Source organism: Salarias fasciatus, chromosome 6 (assembly GCF_902148845.1).
Source record: "Salarias fasciatus chromosome 6, fSalaFa1.1, whole genome shotgun sequence".
Classification (NCBI taxonomy): domain Eukaryota; kingdom Metazoa; phylum Chordata; class Actinopteri; order Blenniiformes; family Blenniidae; genus Salarias; species Salarias fasciatus.
In genome coordinates this window covers 27,309,942-27,332,234 of record NC_043750.1, presented here as the reverse complement: position 1 = coordinate 27,332,234, position 22,293 = coordinate 27,309,942, and the positions used below count along the sequence as shown (strand labels likewise).

Here is a 22,293-nt window from a genome sequence, read left to right as displayed (position 1 = left end):
TTAGGAGTATCACAGGATTCATCTGAGCCCAGTGGTCCTTTGGCAACTTTCTCCACTGTGGGAAACCTTTGCCGGATAAGCCTCAACAACACTGACACCGGAATGTGGGAAATCAGTGTTAACTCTAATAGTGCATACATTGTTAAGGTCACAGGTCAGTAGTATCATAAGATTTGAGTCAGTAAAAGAAGATTTTCATTTTAATTTGCTGAATTCTAATCTCGTTTCTGCACATTAGGTCAGAGTTCGGTGAACTTTGTCTATGACATTGTGGAAGAACGAGAGGGAGCCCACGGTGGTCTGGACTTTTTGGATGGACGTCCTCCTACAGGTTGGAACTCAAGATGGCCCTCATTTATCAATCTTTCTTTGAAACGGGTTGCAAACCTGAGAGGTGGTCTCACTGTACGACGGGGCTCATGTGAGATTTATGAAATTTTCGCATCTGATCTTAGCATTTTAATGATCATTTGTTGATAAATGCGGCAGATGAAATTGATCGTCGTTAACATGTCACGCCCTGAAATATTAATGGTTCAGAAGCCTCGGCCACAAAGGCCAAACACAGAAAGGAGAAACCATGGCAAAAAAAAAAAACTTTTCCAAACTGGAAATTGATCTGCTCACATCTGAGGTGGAGGTAAATAAGGAGGAGCTCTTTGGAAGAATGAAAACTGGAATTAAAGGAAAACAGAAAAACGCTGCCTAAAAGAAGATCACAGCAGTTGTGAACAGGGTCACCGTGGATGAATGGACACTGGCTGAGGTCTGAATAAATTATAGGTCTGTTAGTTTAATCCTGATATTACAAACAATGACACTTTCACACGTTATGCAGGTTGTATTTTTATTGTTTCGTTTAATGATGTCTTAGAGTCAGATGCCAGCGGCACGGCAGCTTGGTGTCCTCCTCAAAGTGGTGATGGTCCCTCTGAAACAAACACACCCAGTACTAGGTCTGGATCCAGTGCAGAGCTAGACACCAGACTCAGGCCATTGACAGTGGGAGCCTACTATCTGCTCCCCGTGCTGCTGGACCAAGACCGGCCATCATCACGGCGGAGATTCTGGAAAGACAAACAGAAATTCACTGCTTATTGACTGCAGTAGTGACCAGTCTTGATGGAATCAATAACACACTGAATGAAACTGATGAATACCAATCCTATCATTCATATGGCCATACGCCTGTATGCTGCCGTACATTTGTTTGATAAATGAGGGCCAATATGTTTATCAACATAATGAAAAAAGTATAATGTAGAGGTTGCAGAAATGAAGCAGGCGGGTACGTGTGAAGATGGCCTTTATTTGATACTCCACTGATAGCTGTCATGCAGACTCCATTTTGACAGGTTACTTCCGCCGTTTTAAAACCCCATCATCAGTGCAGCCCCCCCCCCCCCCCCCCCAAACACACACACACACACACACACACACACACACACACACACACACACACGTCACCAACCCCCGCCCCTTCTAATGTGAGAATTCCACAATCCACAGACACCACAATAAAAGATAATTCTTCCATTTTCCTCTATGGAGCTCAAAGACTAAAAGAAGCAGCCTACTGAAATCATGAGAGACTTTTTGTATTCAACATACCATATTTTCATCACAATAAATTCAATATCTCTTATATCTTCACTTTCAGGAGGAAATGTCACTCTCCTGGTAACTGTGACGGGAAGTGACACAGCAACAATCACAAAAGTGACTCTCTTTGACAGCTCAAGTATGTCAGAGATCAGCGGGTTGGTACAGGTATGCAGCAGCCACTCGTTTAAGTCGATACAAAAAGATGTTCATGTCATGCTGGAAACTACAACTTTGTTGACACACGGCAATTTTGATAGATGTTGAACCACCTGTTTGATGCCTTCCTTCCAAGGTTTGTATTCATGTTATGTAACTGAATGTGAGCGGAACTGCTGAAATAAATGAAAACCTCAATAAACGAGGGTTAAACTAAAACGTTTGTGAGCTATGGAAGTATGGCAATCATTCACTATTTGTAGTCAATATTTCTAATGTTGTAATTTTTCAAGAAGGAGCATATTCATAGAGATTTTCCTTCAATAAATGCTCTTTTCCTTAATCTCCCTCAAAGAAATACATCCATCCATCCTTCCATTTTCAACCACTTATCTGGGACAGAGTTGCAGATTCAGCAGTCTAAGCAGACTTCCCTGTCCCCAGACACCTCCTCCAGCTCATCCAGGAGGATCCCTAGGCTTTCCCACTCCAGCCGAGTGACATAGTCTCGAGCATGTCCTGGGTGTTCACTGGGGCCTCATCCTGGTGGGACATGCCTGGAACATTTCACCAGGGAGGCATCCATCCTAAACAGATGCCCGAGTCACCTCAGCTAGCTCCTCTTGATGTGGAGGAGAAGCAGCTCTACTCCGAGCTCCTCCCTGGTGACTGAGCTGCTCACCTTATCTCTGAGGGAGCGCCCAGCCACCCAACAGAGGAAACTCATTTCAGCCGCTTCTATCCGGGATCTTGTCCTTTCAGTAATGACCCCAAGCTTATGACCTTAGGTGAGTGTAGGGGCAAAGATTGACTGTAAATCAAAACCTTTGCCTTTTGACTCAGTTCCCTCTTCACCACAATGGAGCGATACAACAACTGCATCACTGCAGCCGCTGCACCAATCCTTCTGTAAATCTTGCCTCCATCCTTCCTCCACTTGTGAACAAAACCTCAAGGCACTTATACTCCTCCACCTGGGGCAGGGCCTCTTCCATGACTTGGACAGGGCAGACCACCTTCTTCCAGTCGAGGACCATAGCCTCAGATTTGGAGGTGCTGATCCTCTTCCCTTTCGTTTTACACTCGGCTGCAAATCGCCCCAGTGCATGCTGTAGTTTCAGGTTCGATGGAGCCAACAAGGACAACATCGTCTGCAAAAAGCTGAGATGAAATCTTGTGGTTCCCAAACTGGGCCCCCTCCAGCCCCTGGCTGCGCCTGATAATTCTGTCCATGAAAATTGAACAGAACCAGTGACAAAGGACAGGCCTGCTGGAGTCCAACATGCACCGGAAACAGCTCCAACTTACGGCCGGCAATGCACAAAACACATGTGGACTGGTTCGGCAAACTCCCAAAAGTCACTGAGCACCCTATGGAGTGTAAAGAGCTGGTCCAGCGTTTCATGACCAGTATGAAAACCACATTATTCCTCCTGGATCTGAGGTTTGACTGTTGGCCAAATGCTCCTCTCCACTACCCTGAAAAAGACTTGACTGGGGAGGCTGAGGTGTGTGATCCCCCTGTAATTAGAGCACACCCTCCGGTCCCCCTTTTTGAAAAGGGGAACCACCACCATGGTCTGCCAATCCAGAGCCACTTTCCCCGATTGTCACACGATGTTATAGAGATGTGTCAACCAAGACAGTCCCTGCATTTCTAGAGACTTAAGGTACTCAGAGTGAATCCTGTCCACCCCAGGTGCCTTGCCACTGAGAAGGTTACCAAACACCTTGGTGATTTCAGCTTGGGAGATGGACGAGTCCACCTCTGAGACTCAGCCTCCACTTCCTCCATGGAATACATGGCGAGGAGGTCCTTGAAGTATTTCTTTCACCATCCAATAATATCTGTAGTTGAAGTCAGCATCATCCCACCATGGCTGTAAACATTATAGGAGGAGACCTGCTTTTCCCTCCTGAGGTGCCAACACATGGTGGCTGAGATGTGGGGCCAGGGCCGGCTCTGGGCATAAGTGAACTAGGTGGCTGCCTAGGGCGCAGTATACAGGGAGGGGCGCCGTGGCCGTACACGTGGTCCCTTTGGGCTTATTTATTACTCTTGCATCTTGTGGATGCGCTTATGCAAATTATACTTGCCCTTGTATTTTTTCTGTTACCTAATGCCTGTGTTGTTTTCTGTTTTGTCCCTGATGTTTTTCCTAAGTTTTCTTGTCCTTGACTTTTTAATCGAGGTGAATTGTAGCTTTATATGAGCTCCCATGTAATTTTGTTGTACCCCCCCCCCCCCCCCCGTGCAATGACAATAAAGTCTATTATATTCTATTCTATTCTATTCTTCTTCGACCTGGCCTGGCCACCAGGTGCTCGCATGCAAGTCTGCAAGCCTGCAGGCCTGGCTCCACTCAAACTCCCCCACCACGTTAAGGTGGCAGTTGAGGGGGAGCCCAAAGAAGTCAAACATAAATAAAAGATGTAGTTCAAAGTAGTGCCAAGTACAAAACAGGTTACAGGTAGTACTAATAATCATACTTGACAGTATGAACTGTCACCCTGCAGATGGTCTCATCGGGCTCAAACTTTACATTTTGCACCAAAGACCAGATGTGATCACAGCCATATGATAATAATCACAATCAATAGTAGCGCTCCCTGCCGGAAACAGGAAGTGGTGTACAAATGCTCCGATTGGGCTGAAACTTGGCGTGTTGCATGAGAGCTCACATGTTCTGTCTTAGCCAAAACTTGGTGTCACCTCCGATCGCGACGGCAGCTCACTGGCACTTTTGTTTTGGGTGGCGCTTTGCTGTCGGCATTTGCAGGCAAGCATAAAGCAGTGCACAAAGCAGCACAAAGTGGTGTTTACTGTCATAGTAGTATACTGGAATGACTTGTGCAGTTTTCATTTTTATTGGGAAATGACCAGATCGAAATGACAGATCACAGATGTATGGGTGAAAGGTTTTATAATGTCTATGACTTTTTTGACAATCAGCATGTCATTATCATGACAGTCAGTAGATATTGATTAATATATATAGTTACATGTTTGAACAATGTTAATTATTTCCTGTACACTTCTTGTGGAGAGTATGTGTCAAAGATCTCAAGGCAGAGCCAATTTTCTTAAAAATCATGAAAACTCTTATGACATACTCACAGGATTGTAGGATGTGGATACAGTGGGGTTCACAGCTACACAGTTTTGGTGATAATGCATATAACGACTGACTGGTCAACATTTAATTTCATACTTTAATAAGCGCCTTCATTGTTTGACCCATCTTGTTGATTAATGGGTACGATTCATCAGAAAAAGACCTCATCATGATTCAGTATTCTTGTTCATTTTTGTTTTCCTTAGTCATTAGGACTCAACGACTACCTGGTAAGATTCAGAGAAGTCCCTACAGGAGAATTTGTGGTTCGCCTCGTAGGTGAGGACAGCAGCTCCACCTCCAGGACCACATCTGACAGATTCCAGAGACAAGCTTCCACTCAGCTTCAGACTTCCAGCCTTTCTGTTACTGTGGGTATATTTTTTTTTAATTCATGTTCACTGACTGCTGCACAGTGTTCCACCTATTTTGTGGCATTACATAAAACACTTAGTGAATTTTATCTCCTGTCCTCTTCCACTTCTATCTCCACCTTTGCAGGCTCAAGCTAACAGCAACAATATCGAGCCAGGTTCCTCTCTCTCCTTCCCTTTCACTGTGTCCTCCAGTGTAAGCGGGACATTCCCATTGCAAGTCAGAAATGACCGCAGCTATGACACCACTGCACCCAACAGTGTCACCATTGCATCAAGCAGCGGAGGTGTGGCCAACGGCACGGTGACCTTAACCGTGCCAACCAGCGCCGAATCAGGAACAGACGTCACCGTCACCATCGAGGTCGAAAATGCAGCTGGCACCCAAATGAACTTTGCTGTGCTCAGGTTTTCAGTGGTAACCCGGGTAAGAAAAATATGCACACAGTATGTTTGGGATTGGAACAAATCAAATTTGTTAAAAACTACAAAGTCTAAAAGATCAAAAGTGTTTCAGTGTAAATTTCATGTATCGGTTCTAAAATTATACAAATAATTATTTTTCATTTGAAAACATTAACTTTCTAGGCCAGCAAGTAACTTGAACATTTAGAAAAGTTGTCCCAGAGTTTTGAGGTACTATTGGCATGAGAAGACTTAATGGAAATCGTGGGTTTGTATTTCTGATAAATCTCTTAATTATAAAGAAGAGGGATGCAACTTCTTTTGTGGAGTACATTTCAACAACTGGCTTGTTAAAAACCCTTTACAACAACCAATAAGCACAGCGACAGCTGAGTATGACTGTTTTGACAAAGTCAAATGAATGAGGGACAATCTGATGGCGCTTTTCCACTAGTCCCCGCCTGGCCTTCCTCTGCACGGTACGCTTTGGCCTCCCTTTGTTGACCTTGGCCCCGGTCGTTTTTCGTTATGGAGTTTACCTGCTTTGGGACATAGCAACATTATACAAAACTCAAGTTGTTATGCGACAAACAAAAACTATTTCCCCAGCAGTGTATACATAGACAAAATGAGCTCATGACGCATTTGTCAACAATCACAAAACTATTAAGTCCACAGTATGTACATTACTGCTTACACCTCCACCAGGACAGAGGAAAACACGGAGTGGGGAATGTGTCACATGCCAGACACACATCTGCTCCACCACACCAAGGAGAGCTTTGTGGAAGGAAGCATTGTGTACCTTCTTCTTCATCTGTGGGGTAGCAGTGATGCTGGGGACCAGGAATACTCAAGCAAATGCAAAATAGGAACGGAGAAAGGAGTTAGCATCGATTTCTAACCAGCCAGCTGTGCTTAATCAACTCGCTCTGCCTGCACACATAGGAGACCACAACGTTACTCATAAATTACCTTTGTTTGCTCTTTGTGAGCTTACAACCAGCTGCTCCAGTGGCATTAAAAAAACATTTTAAAGGTGCATCAAAGGAATACTCCGAAGATTTTTGACCAACGCCCTATCCCTATCATTGACAAAGTTGGACAAGCTCGTGAATACTTTTTTTTGTGTCTGTGCGTCCAGTGGCTGTCTCCCAGCTGTTAGCATCATAGTTAGCTTAGCTCAATTGCTGGAGGTGAATAGGAGTCAGAGCCGGACTGACGAAAGTGGACAAAATACTCCTTACAGTGGTCCAGGGGATGGTGTATTAGCACGTGAAGTAAATCAGAAAGGTTATAATAACATTTTAAAAGACGTGTTTTCTTTTCAATCCATGAAAATAACGTTTTGATACAGATAGATCTGCACAAGCATAGTGCTCCTGGATTCCTCCTGTTGTTTTCCAGGTTGTGTCAAATGCTGCATTTAGCATATTAAAACTAGAAACTAGGGCTGAACGATATATCGTTATCATATCGATATCGGGATATGAACATTCAGGACATTAGTTTCTCAAAATCGACGATATCAAGATTTCCCCTGCTTGCCCTGCATGTAAGCTTGCCCGTGCACAGGTCAGGCCAGCCAACCACAAACCTTGTTAACTGGTTGACAGCTGATGGCAGCCAATGAGAAACATCAGAGGGAGGGGCAGGAGGGAGACGGAGACGCACACTCACATGTGCTACACGCGGCAGAGAGTAAGCAAAACAACATGAGAGCTGAAGAGAGGGCGGTTGTAGAATCTGCACAAACGAATTTGGTGGTAGTGGCAGTGAGTTCTCATAAAAAAAAAAACAACTGCATTTTTTTACATCCTTTTATATTATCAGGGCGCGAAATTCCCTATAAAATGGCGGCGGGGACCAATTGAGATGGAATCTCCGCCGGTTTGGGTGCCATATAAGTAGTTCCTTACCGCCTGTTGGCTTTTTTTAATCATGAAATTGCGTTGCGTCTCTTTTAATGAATCAATCATAACCAACACGCCTCGTAACTCTGGGATTCCATTTTTGCATTCTTCTTCTCTGTGCTTCACGCTGCACTATGCATCTAACGATCACAATGCGCCCTCTGCTGGATTGAAGGAGGTACTGCTGGATTCAGGCGCTGCTGTGAACTCCAAACAACAAATACTTCAGAACACAATGACAGCAATGGGTGTAAACAGTAGTAACTGTAAATATGCAAATCTGCCAAAACAGTTATTGATTTACTGCAATACTACAGTTCTCCACCCCTGAATGAGGCAATCACAGCTGCAGAACAACATCAATGAACATCAGTGAGAGAGGTCCTCTAGGGTCTGATACATACAGAGACAAAACCTGGTCAGATTAAGAACTGAGTAGAATCAGAATCTACACAAACATTCACAGCCATCAGCAGGATCTCAGCTAAAATACTTTGTTTCAATTGGGTGCAACTACATTATATGAAATGTGATTTGTGCTGGCATGGATTCTAGGGTTAATGTACCACCACCACCAAAGGAACTTGTCAAAGCTGGGATTCTTCAATCAGCAGTTAGCAACATGCATACCTGCACCAAAATAAATAAAAATCATTTTATAAATTTGCAACTTAGGGTGGGCCATATAGCATAAGAAGATATACCATCCCAGACACAGTGCAGCAAATAGATATAAACAGAACTGAACAAGCGCAACAAAATACAACAGTTTAATTAAAAAATTATTGTTGGATCCTGTTTTTGATCAGCATTTTACAAAATTGAAAATTAAGGACCTGTTAAAACTTTTGAGGACCTGTTAAAATTTTCTGAGGACCTGCTGAAAAAATTTGGAGGGCCTGTTAAAATGTTGACGAATTTCATGCCCTGTATGTTTTTATTTTTCTGAAAAATGCTTAACTTTCACTGAATCCATTGTAATATATTGTATCGATATCAAGATATCTGGCATGGATATCGAGATATGAAATTTTGCCCATATCGTTCAGCCCTACTAGAAACACTATATTTGTTCAACATGAGCCACATTTATTGAATGTTAAATTATGTTTGAACCTTTGCTCTACTTTTCTTTACTTTCCAGGTAACAGATATATCCAGTCCTGTATGCCAAGTAGTCAGTACAACTGGCATCTGTCCAGCCTCTTCCTCTCTCTGCGCCACCACCCAGTGGGAGTTCATCGCTAAACTCACTGATGGCATCAACGGCACCGGGATTGTGACCGTGTCCCTCCGCCAAGGGAATGGTATTCTGAATACTAGCATGGAGGTGGGACCTGGGGGCGAGAACATCACAGTGGTCACATACAGCTCTTCGTGCTGCTCACAGAGTGTGGAGGTGGCAGCTGTGGACGGGGTGGGGAATGTGGGGCGATGTGTGGGACAGGCGATGGCGATGACTACACCTGCCCCAACTGCAACCACTGCATCCACTACTCCAGCTTTAACGGCCTCCGTTGGATGGCTCATGCTCATCATATTATGCAGTCTTTTGTTCATTATTCTGGTGGCTTTCCTTTGTAAATCATTTAAAAATATGTTTTGCAGGCAATATGATGAAAAACGTGTCTTAAAAGACTGACCGCATAGCCATTCTTTTCAACAAAAGTGTAACAATTGGTTTTGGTTGGTTTTTACTTTAAAGTGTCTAAAAGCTTTGTCTAATTAGCTTGTAATTGATTGATTTAAATAATTACCATTACAAGTCTTTCATTACCATAAAAAAAAAAAAAAAAAAACATTCTTGGACACTTAAAGCTCAGGTCGACGATCTTGGAAAACTAGCATGCAGCACGAATCTTGCATGTCCCCAAGGCTCCACCCAGCTCCCACCCCATTGGAGGAGCTCCCGTTGGGAGCGAACGCACTGGACGCGGAAGTGCTGCGCGCACGCGCGGAAGCACCACGCACACAGAGTTTGTGATCGCCTAGAATGTTATTAACTTTTCTGACTGCCTGCACACAACGCGCATAGGAGCGCAGCGCGCCCGCTCCGCTTCGCTCTATTTTTCACGCGAGCCGCGAGCGCCAAGAGCGCCTGGGCAACGCGAGCGCGCTCTGAACCAGGGCCAGTGCACGCCATTGAAATGTACGCGCAGGGGGCTGGTAGAACGGCGAAGGGATTTGATTGGTTCCTTAAGAGCGGTCCACGCCTTATGATTGGTTGAAGTTTTTACACTCCTGTGACCGCTACAGTGGTCAGATTTTTTCCGCACCTTTTTCCGTCCACATAATGTATTTACTTCTCTCAGGGGGCAAGGAGCATTTCACTCAGTATGACAAGAAGTGCTTTTGGACAACATCGTCTACCCGAGCTTTAAGCAATATATTCTGTCTCAACAGCCTTGAGGAAACCATGTGTAAATGTATGTAAACATGTCTGAATTTCTTATTTAACAACTGATCAAACCTAATGATCTTTATTTCTGATGCCTTAAAACATATCTGGGCAGCGACAGTGAGACCTGGAAGGGGGTGATTGGATCGCATGGCCTCTCTGATCTGAACCCGAGTGGTGTTCTGTTATTGGACTTCTGTGCTAGTCACAGTTTGTCCATAACGAACACCATGTTCGAGCACAGGGGTGTCCATAAGTGCACTTGGCACCAGGACACCCTCGGGCGGAGGTCGATGATCGACTTTGTTGTCGTGTCATCTGACCTTCGGCCGCGTGTTTTGGACACTCGGGTGAAGAGAGGAGCAGAGCTGTCGACCGATCACCACCTGGTGGTGAGTTGGATTCGCTGGCGGAGGAGAAAACCGGACAGACTTGGCAGACCCAAACGTATTGTGAGGGTCTGTTGGGAACGTCTGGTGGAACCCTCTGTCAGCAGGGTTTTCAACTCCCACCTCCGGGAGAGCTTCTCTCATGTCCCGAGGGAGGTTGGAGACATTGAGTCCGAGTGGACCATGTTCTCCACCTCCATTGTCGAAGCAGCTGCTCGGAGCTGTGGTCGTAAGGTCTCCGGTGCCTGTCGTGGCGGCAACCCCCGAACCCGGTGGTGGACACCGGAAGTAAGGGCTGCCGTCAAGCTGAAGAAGGAGTCCTATCGAGCCTTGCTGGCTCATGGGACTCCCGAAGCAGCTGACGGGTACCGGCAGGCCAAGCGAACTGCAGCCCGAGCAGTTGTGGAGGCAAAAACTCGGGTCTGGGAGGAGTTCGGGGAGGCCATGGAGGAGGACTATCGGTCAGCCTCGAAGAAATTCTGGCAAACCGTCCGGCGCCTCAGGAGGGGAAAGCAGGTCTCCGCCAACACTGTTTACAGTGAAGGTGGGGAGTTGCTGACCTCAACTGGGGATATCACAGGACGGTGGAAGGAATACTTCGAGGACCTCCTCAATCCCGTCGCCACGTCTTCCGCGGAGGAAGCAGAGGCTGAGGTCTCAGAGGTGGACTCGTCCATCACCCAAGCTGAAGTCACCGAGGTGGTTGGTAAGCTCCTCGGTGGCAAGGCACCGGGGGTGGATGAGATTCGCCCTGAGTACCTCAAGTCTCTGGATGTGCAGGGACTGTCTTGGTTGACACGTCTCTGCAACATCGCGTGGCGGTCGGGGACGGTGCCTCTGGATTGGCAGACCGGGGTGGTGGTCCCCCTGTTTAAAAAGGGGGACCGGAGGGTGTGCTCCAACTATAGGGGAATCACACTCCTCAGCCTCCCTGGGAAAGTCTATTCCAGGGTACTGGAGAGGAGGATCCGACCGATAGTCGAACCTCGGATTCAGGAGGAACAATGCGGTTTTCGTCCTGGTCGTGGAACAGTGGACCAGCTCTATACCCTCCATAGGGTGCTCGAGGGTTCGTGGGAGTTTGCCCAACCAGTCCACATGTGTTTTGTGGATTTGGAGAAGGCATTCGACCGCGTCCCTCGTGGTGTCTTGTTGGGGGTGCTCCGGGAATACGGAGTCCGGGGCCCCTTGTTAAGGGCCGTCCGGTCTTTGTATGACCGGAGTAGGAGTCTGGTCCGCATTGCCGGCAGTAAGTCGGACCTGTTCCCGGTGCATGTTGGACTCCGGCAGGGCTGCCCTTTGTCACCGGTTTTGTTCATCATTTTTATGGACAGAATTTCTAGGTGCAGCCAGGGGTCGGAGGGGGTCCGGTTCGGGGACCACAGGATTTCATCTCTGCTTTTTGCAGATGATGTTGTCCTGTTGGCTTCATCGAACCAGGACCTACAGCATGCACTAGGGCGGTTCGCAACCGAGTGTGAAGCGACAGGAATGAGGATCAGCACCTCCAAATCCGAGGCCATGGTCCTCGACCGGAACAAGGTGGCTTGCCCTCTCCAGGTAGGTGGAGAGACCCTAGCCCAGGTGGAGGAGTTTAAGTATCTTGGGGTCTTGTTCACGAGTGGGGGACGGATGGAGCGTGAGATTGACAGGCGGATCGGTGCAGCGTCTGCAGTGATGCGGTCGTTGTATCGGTCCGTTGTGGTGAAGAGGGAGCTGAGCCGAAAGGCGAAGCTCTCGATTTACCGGTCAATCTACGTTCCCACCCTCACCTATGGTCATGAACTTTGGGTCATGACCGAAAGGACAAGATCCCGGATACAAGCGGCCGAAATGAGCTTCCTCCGTAGGGTGGCTGGGCGCTCCATTAGAGATAGGGTGAGGACCTCAGTCACCAGGGAGGAGCTCAGAGTAGAGCCGCTTCTCCTCCACATCGAGAGGGGCCAGCTGAGGTGGCTCGGGCATCTGTTCAGGATGCCTCCTGGACGCCTCCCTGGGGAGGTTTTCCGGGCATGTCCCACCGGGAGGAGACCCCGGGGAAGACCCAGGACACGCTGGAGAGACTATGTCTCTCGGCTGGCCTGGGAACGCCTTGGGATCCTCCCGGAAGAGCTGGAGGAAGTGTCTGGGGACAGGGAAGTCTGGGCATCCCTGCTGAGACTGCTGCCCCCGCGACCCGGCCCCGGATAAGCGGCTGAAGATGGATGGATGGATGGATAAAACATATCTGTCAAAATGCAACTGTGTAGGAGAGCACTCTTGTACATTTCCATATCTCAACACACTTGATGGATAATTTGCACTTTAACAAGATTTAGAGTTTTGGTGACACGATTAAATCGAGGTTTGTCTGCGGATTGTGGGACAATTCATTATTTTGAATATTGGACTTTGACTATGTTTGCTTTAGTTTCTGTCTATGATTATAAATCACATTGTGCTATGTGTAGGAAAAGTGTGTCTTGCTGTATATCTTTTCGAACGTCTCTTCACAATGTGATTAACAGTAGTCTGCTGGTATTTCTATCAATTGCCCATCCAGCCACAGCCAGGATCAGTCAGTCACTGTAAACATGCAGAATCTACATTACGGTTGCTGGAAACATGCACTGTAAAAAGAGTGAATGAAATAAAAACATTGTTTCAATAACTAATAAAGTTTATTTGTCTGTTTCAAGAAAAAAAATACAACAAATAATTAACTGAAACTCATTGGGCAGTAAAAATGAAACAAATACAATAACAATTAAAGTGGAAGAACTAAAAGCGACTTCCAGCAGCTAAACAAGAATGGCACTTCTGGGGTCTGTTTCACAAAGCAGATTTGATTAAGAAAGGTGGATAAAACAGAACTACGAACACAAAAAAACTGCAATCTGGATATTAGAACATGTTATTTATTTATTTTATGAATTTATTTTGAACTGATCTTACTTCAGTAGAATGTAATGAATTGGTCAGACTGACGCAAACCATGCTGATGGTTAAGATACGGTGCCAAAGCTACACTAATGCACATTAAATACTGAGCAAGACAATTAAAAGTAATGCAAGCATTATTTCTCCGAGTAACTTTTTTGTCACCTCAGTGACGTTCTCCAGCTTTCTTGGTGCCTCTGCTTTGTGAGACAGGTCCCAGCTATCAGGGGACAGCACAACAGCCTGGCCGAATGCATAACTGCATTTGGATTTTTGAGGGAACTGGGAGGAAGAGTGAGCTGCTTGGTCCTTTCATCCAAAGAAATAATCATGAACTGATTTGTAATTTTTCCCCAAAACAATACAGCAATCACAAACTCAAAGTACAGCAGGTTTACTATATAAAAGAAAATTCAAATCACTTTTTAATCAACAAGGTAAGTGAACGTCAAAGCAGCCACAACACAAAAAAAAAAAAAAATCAACATCAGAAAACTCGGAAAGCTTCATTTTGTTTTACAACTCATGAAAGAATTTTGTCCTGCAAGATCATCAAAAGCAACTGGAGGGTCAAAAGTGCACCACTACGATGAGGAGTTTCATTTGATTGAAGAGTAACCTTACCTGAACCCAGGTTGCTCACTAGATGACGACTTCATAGATACTAACACACATTAACCCCACTACTAAGCTGAAACAGACCTTCACTTTATGTCTGTGATAATGCCTTCCTCATCACAAACAACACAAAATAATTATCCTTCGTTGTCTACTTTAAATCATCGAACATATTCGTATCAGTAATGAAACTCGGAACAGGTTCAATGTAAGAAATCTACTATATTACTCATTAACAACACTATTTACAATACCTAATGTGTTACTCTTTTAAACAGAGCAGAGCTTTATGTTACACAGTTGGATAGTTTGCATTACTTTAATAGCCCACGGTAGCTTGAACATGTCCCTGGATCTCTGTGTTCCTGACAAGAGAGGTGGTCGATACCAGAGTGGTGAGTATATCTAATCTATAGATCAATACAACAGGCCAATAATTCCTACATAGCATTTCATCTTCAGAAGGCAAAGACAAAAGCTACAGTTACAGATAAATAGCTACAGTCTGATTTTCTCTTTAACAAAAGCAAGTGTGAAACTGTACAAACTATTAACAGTATTGTTTGGCGAGACCACCGAGGACCTTCTCTTTGACCTGCTCTCTTTAGAGTGACGACGCTGTGTTCGGACTTTGGTCCAACAAACCCAACAAGTTCATAATGTAACACATTCCTTCATTGTCAAATAAGGTGTCCAAGACTGGAAAGTGCAAAATGCATTTTGCGCTGTAAAAGTTGGCAATTATATGAAGAGGGGAACAAAACTGTACTAATCTCCTAAGACAGAATAGCATGTTAGCCCTGTTACTAAAAGTGTAATGACACAGTTTGATATGACTGATTTGATCTGAATATGATGAAATTTGGCTACAGTGTATTTGGGTGTATTTTTCTTCTTGGTTAAAAAAAATTAAAAAAGGGGGAAATAAATGGAATTAAATGTTAAATGTCTCTGTAGCTGAAATACAGAGATTTTGGTTTATACACATGTTAGTGACAATACAATTGTTGCATGCAGAGGCACTGAGTTCAAAGTTTATAGGCCTGCAGTATATTCTCTGGGCATGCTCACGTTTCACTCAAAATCAGCATTTTCTGGTGTATAAAATTACTTCCAATATAAGCATTCACTTGTTTCATACAATTGCATCACTAGATATACCAGACTGATCGTCCACCTACAGTATATCCGTATATACTTCACGCAATGTTAATTTTATGAGAACATTTCATGCAGCATATTAAAACCCTTTCTTTGAATAATTTGACTGGAAGGAAATGGGGGCATTTTCCATCCAAAAATGTTGCTCTTCTAATGTTTTTGTCACTCATTGAGGGTTTTAGGTGGCAACAAGTCGCACAAGCCCAACATAGACAATGGCCACTGCAAAGGAATTGTTTCCTGCTCTGTTAAAAAAAAAAAAAAAAAACACGGATTTGATTTCAACAATTGGCAAGGGCAAGAGACAAAAGTATGAGTACTTCTGCACATGCCATGCACCTTCAAAAAAAAAAAAAAAAAGAAAAGAAAAAGCACACACTCAAGTCAGCTTGATGCACGTGCTCTACTCCTCGAATCGAATCATTTCCTCCACTGTGCACAAAGATCAGTCAACGTCTAAAAATCTCCCAAAGATGGCCTTGTTCCTGCATGTGACATAAAGGTGATATGATTTGATCAAAGCGGGGTCACATTTATGTCACATGAGAGCAGCAATGAGTCCAGCATTAGTTTCAGGCAACATTTAATTTCTTTTTCTCTTATTTTTCTTTTTTTTAATATTAACATGAATTACTTTAGTTGTACTGACATTTTAGCCAGCTTCAGCTATTTGTATACACACAGTCGTACACTTCATTAAAATAACATTGAACTACCGTTTTAAAACTGCAAGTGTAACAACAGCTTTTTGCTAAAGCATTGCTGCTAATATGCAAATGTTCCAAGGTTTCTAATGTGTAAACATTCCCAGGGTTAAGTAGACCGGTATCTTACATACAATAGTGACGGTGTTCTAGTATCTGTGGAGGTATAAAACGTAGGTGTTTGGCAATAAGCAGGGAGAGAAAGGTACAGTTTTATCCCTGCCTTTGAAGTGCGAGCCAGGTAGTCGGGGGGACCTGAGGTGTATTCTCTCTCTGATTGTACTGATCTTGCATCTCGTTTGTTACTAAAGTTGGAAAGTAAACAAAAAAAAAAAAAAGTAAATTATGATTTAAAGGCCAGTTTGGATGGCTCAAGTAAGAGGTGGAGCTGTCAAGAGGGGACTTGACTCTCTCTCCAATGTGTGGTATTCTAACATATTACATCTACTGTGCTATTCTGCTTTGTGTCATCAACTTCTTTTCTATTTAACTGCAAACATTTTGCAGACTGAAACTAGACGTTTGTCATCCATTTGCACACATTGGTAAAACTAATAAACATCACTGGCTCTGTGGTGTTAAGGCAACTACTTCAAAGTTCAAAAGTTCATAGCCAGCTTATCCGATAGTGTGACTATAGTATAACTAAGGTAATTCTGAAAATATTACATTGACATGAAATTAAAAACATGCCTCTCTACAAAAATAATCACCTATGAGTTTTGTTTTCAACTAAATCCTATGGACGCTTTTTAGAATACATATTTGACATGTGGCCGGAATCACAGGGACAGGAAGTCAGCCACATCGGGGTAGCTGAGGGTACAGCTGCCGAGATTGTAAGAGTGACACAGATGGAAAGACTCCTAGATGGTCTGTTGTTGTCCAGGACTATGGCGAATCGTTGGATATGGCTAGAGAACTTGAATATTTGGGCACTGGTGTTCAGAGGTTAGGCTAGTCTCATTGGGCTCGTAAGACAATAGGCTTGGGGAATAAGTACAACAGGAGTCGGGGGGGAAGACAGTCCAAGGTCCCTCTACTGCTCGTCCATCTCGGCAAGCTCAGAGTTGAAGGACGGTGCGGATGTTTGGACGTGATTTGAGATGGTCAACGGGCCAAGGTTAGATCCCTGGGGGACCCCGCTGGGAGCGGGGTCGGGAAGGGTCAAGGTTTCTGGAGCAGACTTTTTACGGGGTCGGTCTTTGGGGACGGAGAGGGACTCGGGTGCGTCGGTGCACATGGGGGTGGAAGGGGCACTGGCGGGGCCGGTGAGGGCACAGGAGGACAGGGACGTCTCGCTGATGGAGATCGACGGGGGAAACATCCCGATCTTCTGGTTGGTGGCCTCCTGAATGTTGCGTTCAAACTCTCTCACCTCATCCATTGTCATGTCTGGTCGGAAAGAAGTCGTGAAAAGGAAGAAGAATTAGGACAACGGGACACACTTTCTTCAACATCGCAATGCAATTTCAAACAAAAGAATCTACACAGGTATAAAGTCACAGGTATATTTAGAAAATAAAACTCCTGGTCAGACTAAAAAGATTAAAACAAGTAATGCATTGGAGTTCACATTATTGGCAAATATTACTTCCTGGTTGTGCAAATACAGCATCAAATTACTTACATTTTCCATCCAGTCTTAATCACATAGTTTGTGTGGGACAGAATGAATTTGCTGAATGAGGACATTTTAAAGCAAATAACCAACCCTTGAAACGAGACAGAGGAGGAGCAATGAGGTGAAGAGACAATGAAAAAGAGACATACGCTCGCTTTGTCATGGATTTCTATGTCATTCAGTGAAGATGGGTTTGTTGTGGAATGCTCTTGCTGCTCATGGCAAACTTTAATGTTGGTTTTCTCATGCATTTGTCTCTCGTAATCCCGCACGTCATCCAAGTTCATATCTGGAAGGGGTGGAACGAGGGTCGAAATGTTGATAATTCCTCTATAATGTCACTCCAGTTATGAGACAAGAAAGGGTGGGAGGAGCAGGGGGTTAGATGGCAAACGCCAGCTTTCCAGGACCAAAAAGAGCGACAGGAGACAGCTAGAAAAATCCGTGCCACAGCAGAAGGAAAGGATGGGAGGGTTGAGGATGCTTCAAGATTAAGGAAAAGCGTGAACAGGCTGGACCAAAGAGAGAAACCCCCGCAAAGGTTCACATAATCCACAAGCAAAAATAATCCCACATGTGACAAGATTGCTGGGGTATTAAAATGAGAGAGACAGAGGCAGCGCTCATGTTTCAGTGAGTGTGTCTTTCTCTGAAGAAATAAAAACCAATTTATCATTTCATGGAGTTGAAGCCAATTGGCTTGAAAGCAATTTTAGATTGCTTTTAGTCGTGAACACATGAACACAAAACAGATTTCAAAAGATGTCTCTATCATGAAACTTATGAAACGCAATCACAATTTATTTTGTGGAGATGTCAACTCGACAAAATTTCTGGAAAGTGTTTGCAGCGCTATTAGTGAGTTAGAGGAGGAGGAGCGTCCATGCTACAGGTGAAAAAGCAGTGACCAGGTCAGATGCAGATGAAAGGAGGCTTGGTGCATGCTGGTAAAGAAACAGTATTATCAAACGGCAGTGATTTATTACTGAAAGTGTTTACAACTACAAGAAAAAGTATCAGTAAAATCAATGAAAAAATGTGTGGTGAACTAGTAGTTGACAATAATATATGATGAATTAAATGTGGCTTGTAGACATACCGATCCACTCATCCACCCAGGTGTCCCAGCAGCAACACATCTCGCACAACCTGAAAGCATAAAGACGTTCATTATTCAGTCTTATTGAAATGTAAACTGTTTATTAATGTTCTCCTTTGGATCTGACAGAAGATACAGATTATTATCGAAGAATATAATATTAAATCCAGCTCAGCACTTCTTACATGTGACCTCTCACCTTATAAACAACTGCTCCACTCGTGTCTGCAGACCCCACACCTCAAACCGTGAGCAGTTTGTACGAGCACATGATGGGATCCTGCGTGTCCCTCCAGCCTTCCTGAAGCATCCCTCTTGACGTCTTCTCTGACTTGAAGTAACGCAAATCCTGCAAAGGCAGTCGAGCCGGTGAACACACACACCTCTGATGTAGGACCTTATATAACCTAAACAGGATTGCAATTCTTTTTCTAAACTTAGATGCATGCACCAATAAATGCAAATGTTAAATGCAATTCGTTATGACTGCTCACTGGAAAAATCAACGCAGACAGGATATTCTTTGAAAGAATAGCCTGGAATAGCCATTCCACTCGAGATCTCATCGTAGGCAATGTCGACAAAGCACATCTCCCTCTCCTGGTCCTTCAGCTCGGTGTCGAAAATCTGGAAGGGAAAAAAAGGAAAAAAGGAGATCAGTTTGTTATGGTGATCTCAACATGCTAATCAGAGAAAACCTCTGAAGTTAAAAAATGCATACATTTATCTCAGAAATGAAAAAGTTGGCTTTCCAGTCTGTTCACAATGAATACAATCACAAATTGCCATTGTCAAACCCACCACTAGGGGGTGCTCTTGGACTACATTTTCTACAAGTTCAGGGTTGAATGACAGACAGCTGACTGCAGTTGCTGTGTCATATGCTGATAAGTCAGCTTATTGTGGAAAAGTGAGTGTCAGACTGTTTCACTATTCACTTAAAAAAAAAATTGCTGATGTACATGGAGCACCTCATTTTATGGTAAATATTTTCAGAGTACATACTTTCATCCTTTCATCAAATCCTATGTAAAAGTTCAGAGGCCACAGACTTCATTTAATGGATTAGCTGCAGTTTAAATGTAAGCGACTGGAGGGTGAAAATATGTGAGAAATTTTTAAAAAGGCAAGACATAAACTAATGAAATGCTACCAGAAGGATGAAGCAGAACTTTTATGTTTTGTCAGAAGTTTAAAAATTCCCCAAAAAACATTATAAAAGCAAACCCTCTCAGAGGCCAAAGCACAGATGTTTGTCACTTCAATATTCATAGCTTAGCATAATATGGGACCTTTAAAAGAACCAGGGAGAAATGCATAACTTGCCAAATTGAAAAGGAGATTAAGCAGTTCTGGAGAAATTTGATTCTTTGCTATACACTAATATTAACACATTGTTCGACACGTGATTATCGATAAACACAAAGCAGATGGAAGAGAAATAAAAACATAAATTTTCCTCTGATTTTAAAGTAAAAAGCAAATGTACCTTGTTAAAAGGTTCACTTATATTTATTTATTAAAGATTGGATCCCCATTAGCCTGTCACCCAGGGTGACAACTAATCTTCCTGGGGTCCATAACTACATACAACAATTATAAATAAGAACATAAGCAACAGTACATAAAACAGTGAGCAGAATGGATAAAACAACTACTCATAAAACGTAGTGCATGAAGACCATTAACAATTGCATAAGAAAATGAAGTAAGAATAAATTACACACACAATTAAATAGAAGACCAGAAAACCAGATAGAACAAGACAATGATACAAATGAGACATACATCAAGAACTAAGAATGCACTACAATGCAATCATGCTTTGAGGATTTTCGTGACCATGGTTTTAAAAGCTTTTATGTTGTTCTCCTTTCTTACAGTAGAAGGTAGCCTATTCCACAGATTCGCTGCCCTGTACATCACCGTTCTTCGCATTGCCCCAGATTGAGCCTTTGGAAGTGATATGTAATCTGCCACATGGGATCTCGTCAAATGAGAGTGGCGATCATGAACATAGATAACTTTTTCATATAGAGGCCTAGGTTTCATTTTTATCCGTATATTCTGAAAAAAAGTTCCAAGATTCCTCTGTAATCTCTTCTCCACATGTAGCCATGACAAACACTGATGCATATAGTCAATGTGAGTCCGCAATGGGCAACGAAGAACTAGTCGTGCAGCTTTATTTTGCAGCACCTGTAGTTTATGAATATCTTTTTTTGTGGTACCCGACCATATGACTGAGCAATAATCCAGATGAGATAGAACTAAAGACTGAGTGACATATTTAACTGATGATTCTGTCATGAAATAAGCACATCGTCTGATGGCAGAAAGAGCTCTACCCATTTTTTGTCACAATCTTCCAATGTGACTAGTCCAGCTCAAGTGATCATCTATAGTTACGCCAAGGAGAACAAACTTTTGCACCTGCTCCAGGGGTATATTATTTACGGTGAGGGACAAAAAAGTTTTTGTTCTTAGATTGCTCTCCTAGTGTCCAGAATCATGCATTTCGTTTACTAATATTTAAAGCTAGTCTGTTAGACTCTACCCATTCAAATACATGGTCTAAATCACTTTGAAGCACATTATTCAAAATTTGCAGGTTCTCTGAACCGTAATATATAGTTGAGTCATCAGCGTACATGGCTACATGGGATCTATCCAAGATGAAAGGAAGATCATTTGTAAAAATTGGAAAAACACAGAGGGCAAGGCAGCTACCCTGAGGAACACCACATTCTAGCTTCAGCACAGAAGAAAACTACCATTGAAGTATACTGACTGTGATCTATTTGTTAAAATAGCGGTTAAACACACTTAAGAGAACAAGCAGAAAAGCCATAGCAGACAGTTTATTCAGCAATAAGTTGTGATCTATCACGTCAACGGCCAGCGCTGAAATCTAAGAACATAGCACCAACATAATTTTTGGCATCAAGTTCACCTAGCCAATCGTCTGTCATATGGACAAGTGCAGTAGAGGTAGAATGGCTCTAAAGGCATGCTGAGAATCAGATGTGATATTAAAATTCATAAAATATTGTGATATTGTCCAAATATGAGCTTTCCATAATCTTGCTCAAATGGCAATATACTAATGGGTTCTGCTATTAGTGCCACTAAGAGCCAGCTTATTATCCTTCGTAGGGGAATGACTTTAGCCAATTCCAAATATTGGGGAACAGCACTCTTTTAAACTCAAATTAAAATGTGACAAACAGGCTTGGCAATATATTTCGCCATTAATGAGATCATTTATTCCCATCTAAGTATCATCCATCCATCCATCCATCCATTTTCTACCGCTTATCCGGGGCCGGGTCGCGGGGGCAGCAGTCTCAGCAGGGATGCCCAGACTTCCTGTCCCCAGACACTTCCTCAGCTCCTCTGGGAGGATCCGAGGCGTTCCCAGCCGCGAGGACATAGTCTCTCCAGCATGTCCTGGGTCTTCCCCGGGGTCTCCTCCCAGTGGGACACTGCCCGGAACACCTCCCGAGGGAGGCGTCCAGGAGGCATCCTAACAGATGTCCGAGCCACCTCAGCTGGTTCCTCTCGATGTGGAGGAGTAGCGGCTCTACTCCGAGCTCCTCCTGGTGACTGAGCTCCTCACCCTATCTCTAAGGGAGCGCCCAGCCACCCTACGGAGGAAGCTCATTTCGGCCGCTTGTATCCGGGATCTTGTCCTTTCGGTCATGACCAAAAGCTCATGACCATAGGTGAGGGTGGGAACGTAGATTGACCGGTAAATCGAGAGCTTCGCCTTTCGGCTCAGCTCCTTCTTCACCACGACGGAACCGATACAA

General features: G+C 43.8%; 2 protein-coding genes across 2 annotated transcripts in view; one reads left to right on the top strand and one right to left on the bottom strand.

Annotated features, from left to right (window-relative positions):
• LOC115389794 (von Willebrand factor A domain-containing protein 7-like) overlaps positions 1-14,558 on the top strand; it is a 35,648-nt gene extending 21,090 nt beyond the window's left edge. The window contains exons 12-17 of the mRNA XM_030093370.1: positions 5-154; positions 239-331; positions 5,091-5,107; positions 5,379-5,678; positions 8,714-9,007; positions 14,502-14,558. Of these exons, the coding sequence (XP_029949230.1) occupies positions 5-154; positions 239-331; positions 5,091-5,107; positions 5,379-5,678; positions 8,714-9,007; positions 14,502-14,558 (911 nt within the window). The remainder of the gene's footprint in view (positions 1-4; positions 155-238; positions 332-5,090; positions 5,108-5,378; positions 5,679-8,713; positions 9,008-14,501) is intronic.
• Positions 14,559-16,507: 1,949 nt separating this feature from the next.
• LOC115390254 (cytoplasmic phosphatidylinositol transfer protein 1-like) lies at positions 16,508-18,496 on the bottom strand. Its single transcript, XM_030094044.1, has 2 exons — positions 18,482-18,496; positions 16,508-17,153 (listed from the first exon to the last, which is right to left on the bottom strand). Exon 2 carries the CDS (start codon positions 17,149-17,151, stop codon positions 16,798-16,800), a length of 354 nt encoding a protein of 117 aa, XP_029949904.1. The 5' UTR covers positions 17,152-17,153; positions 18,482-18,496; the 3' UTR covers positions 16,508-16,797.
• Positions 18,497-22,293: the final 3,797 nt, after the last annotated feature.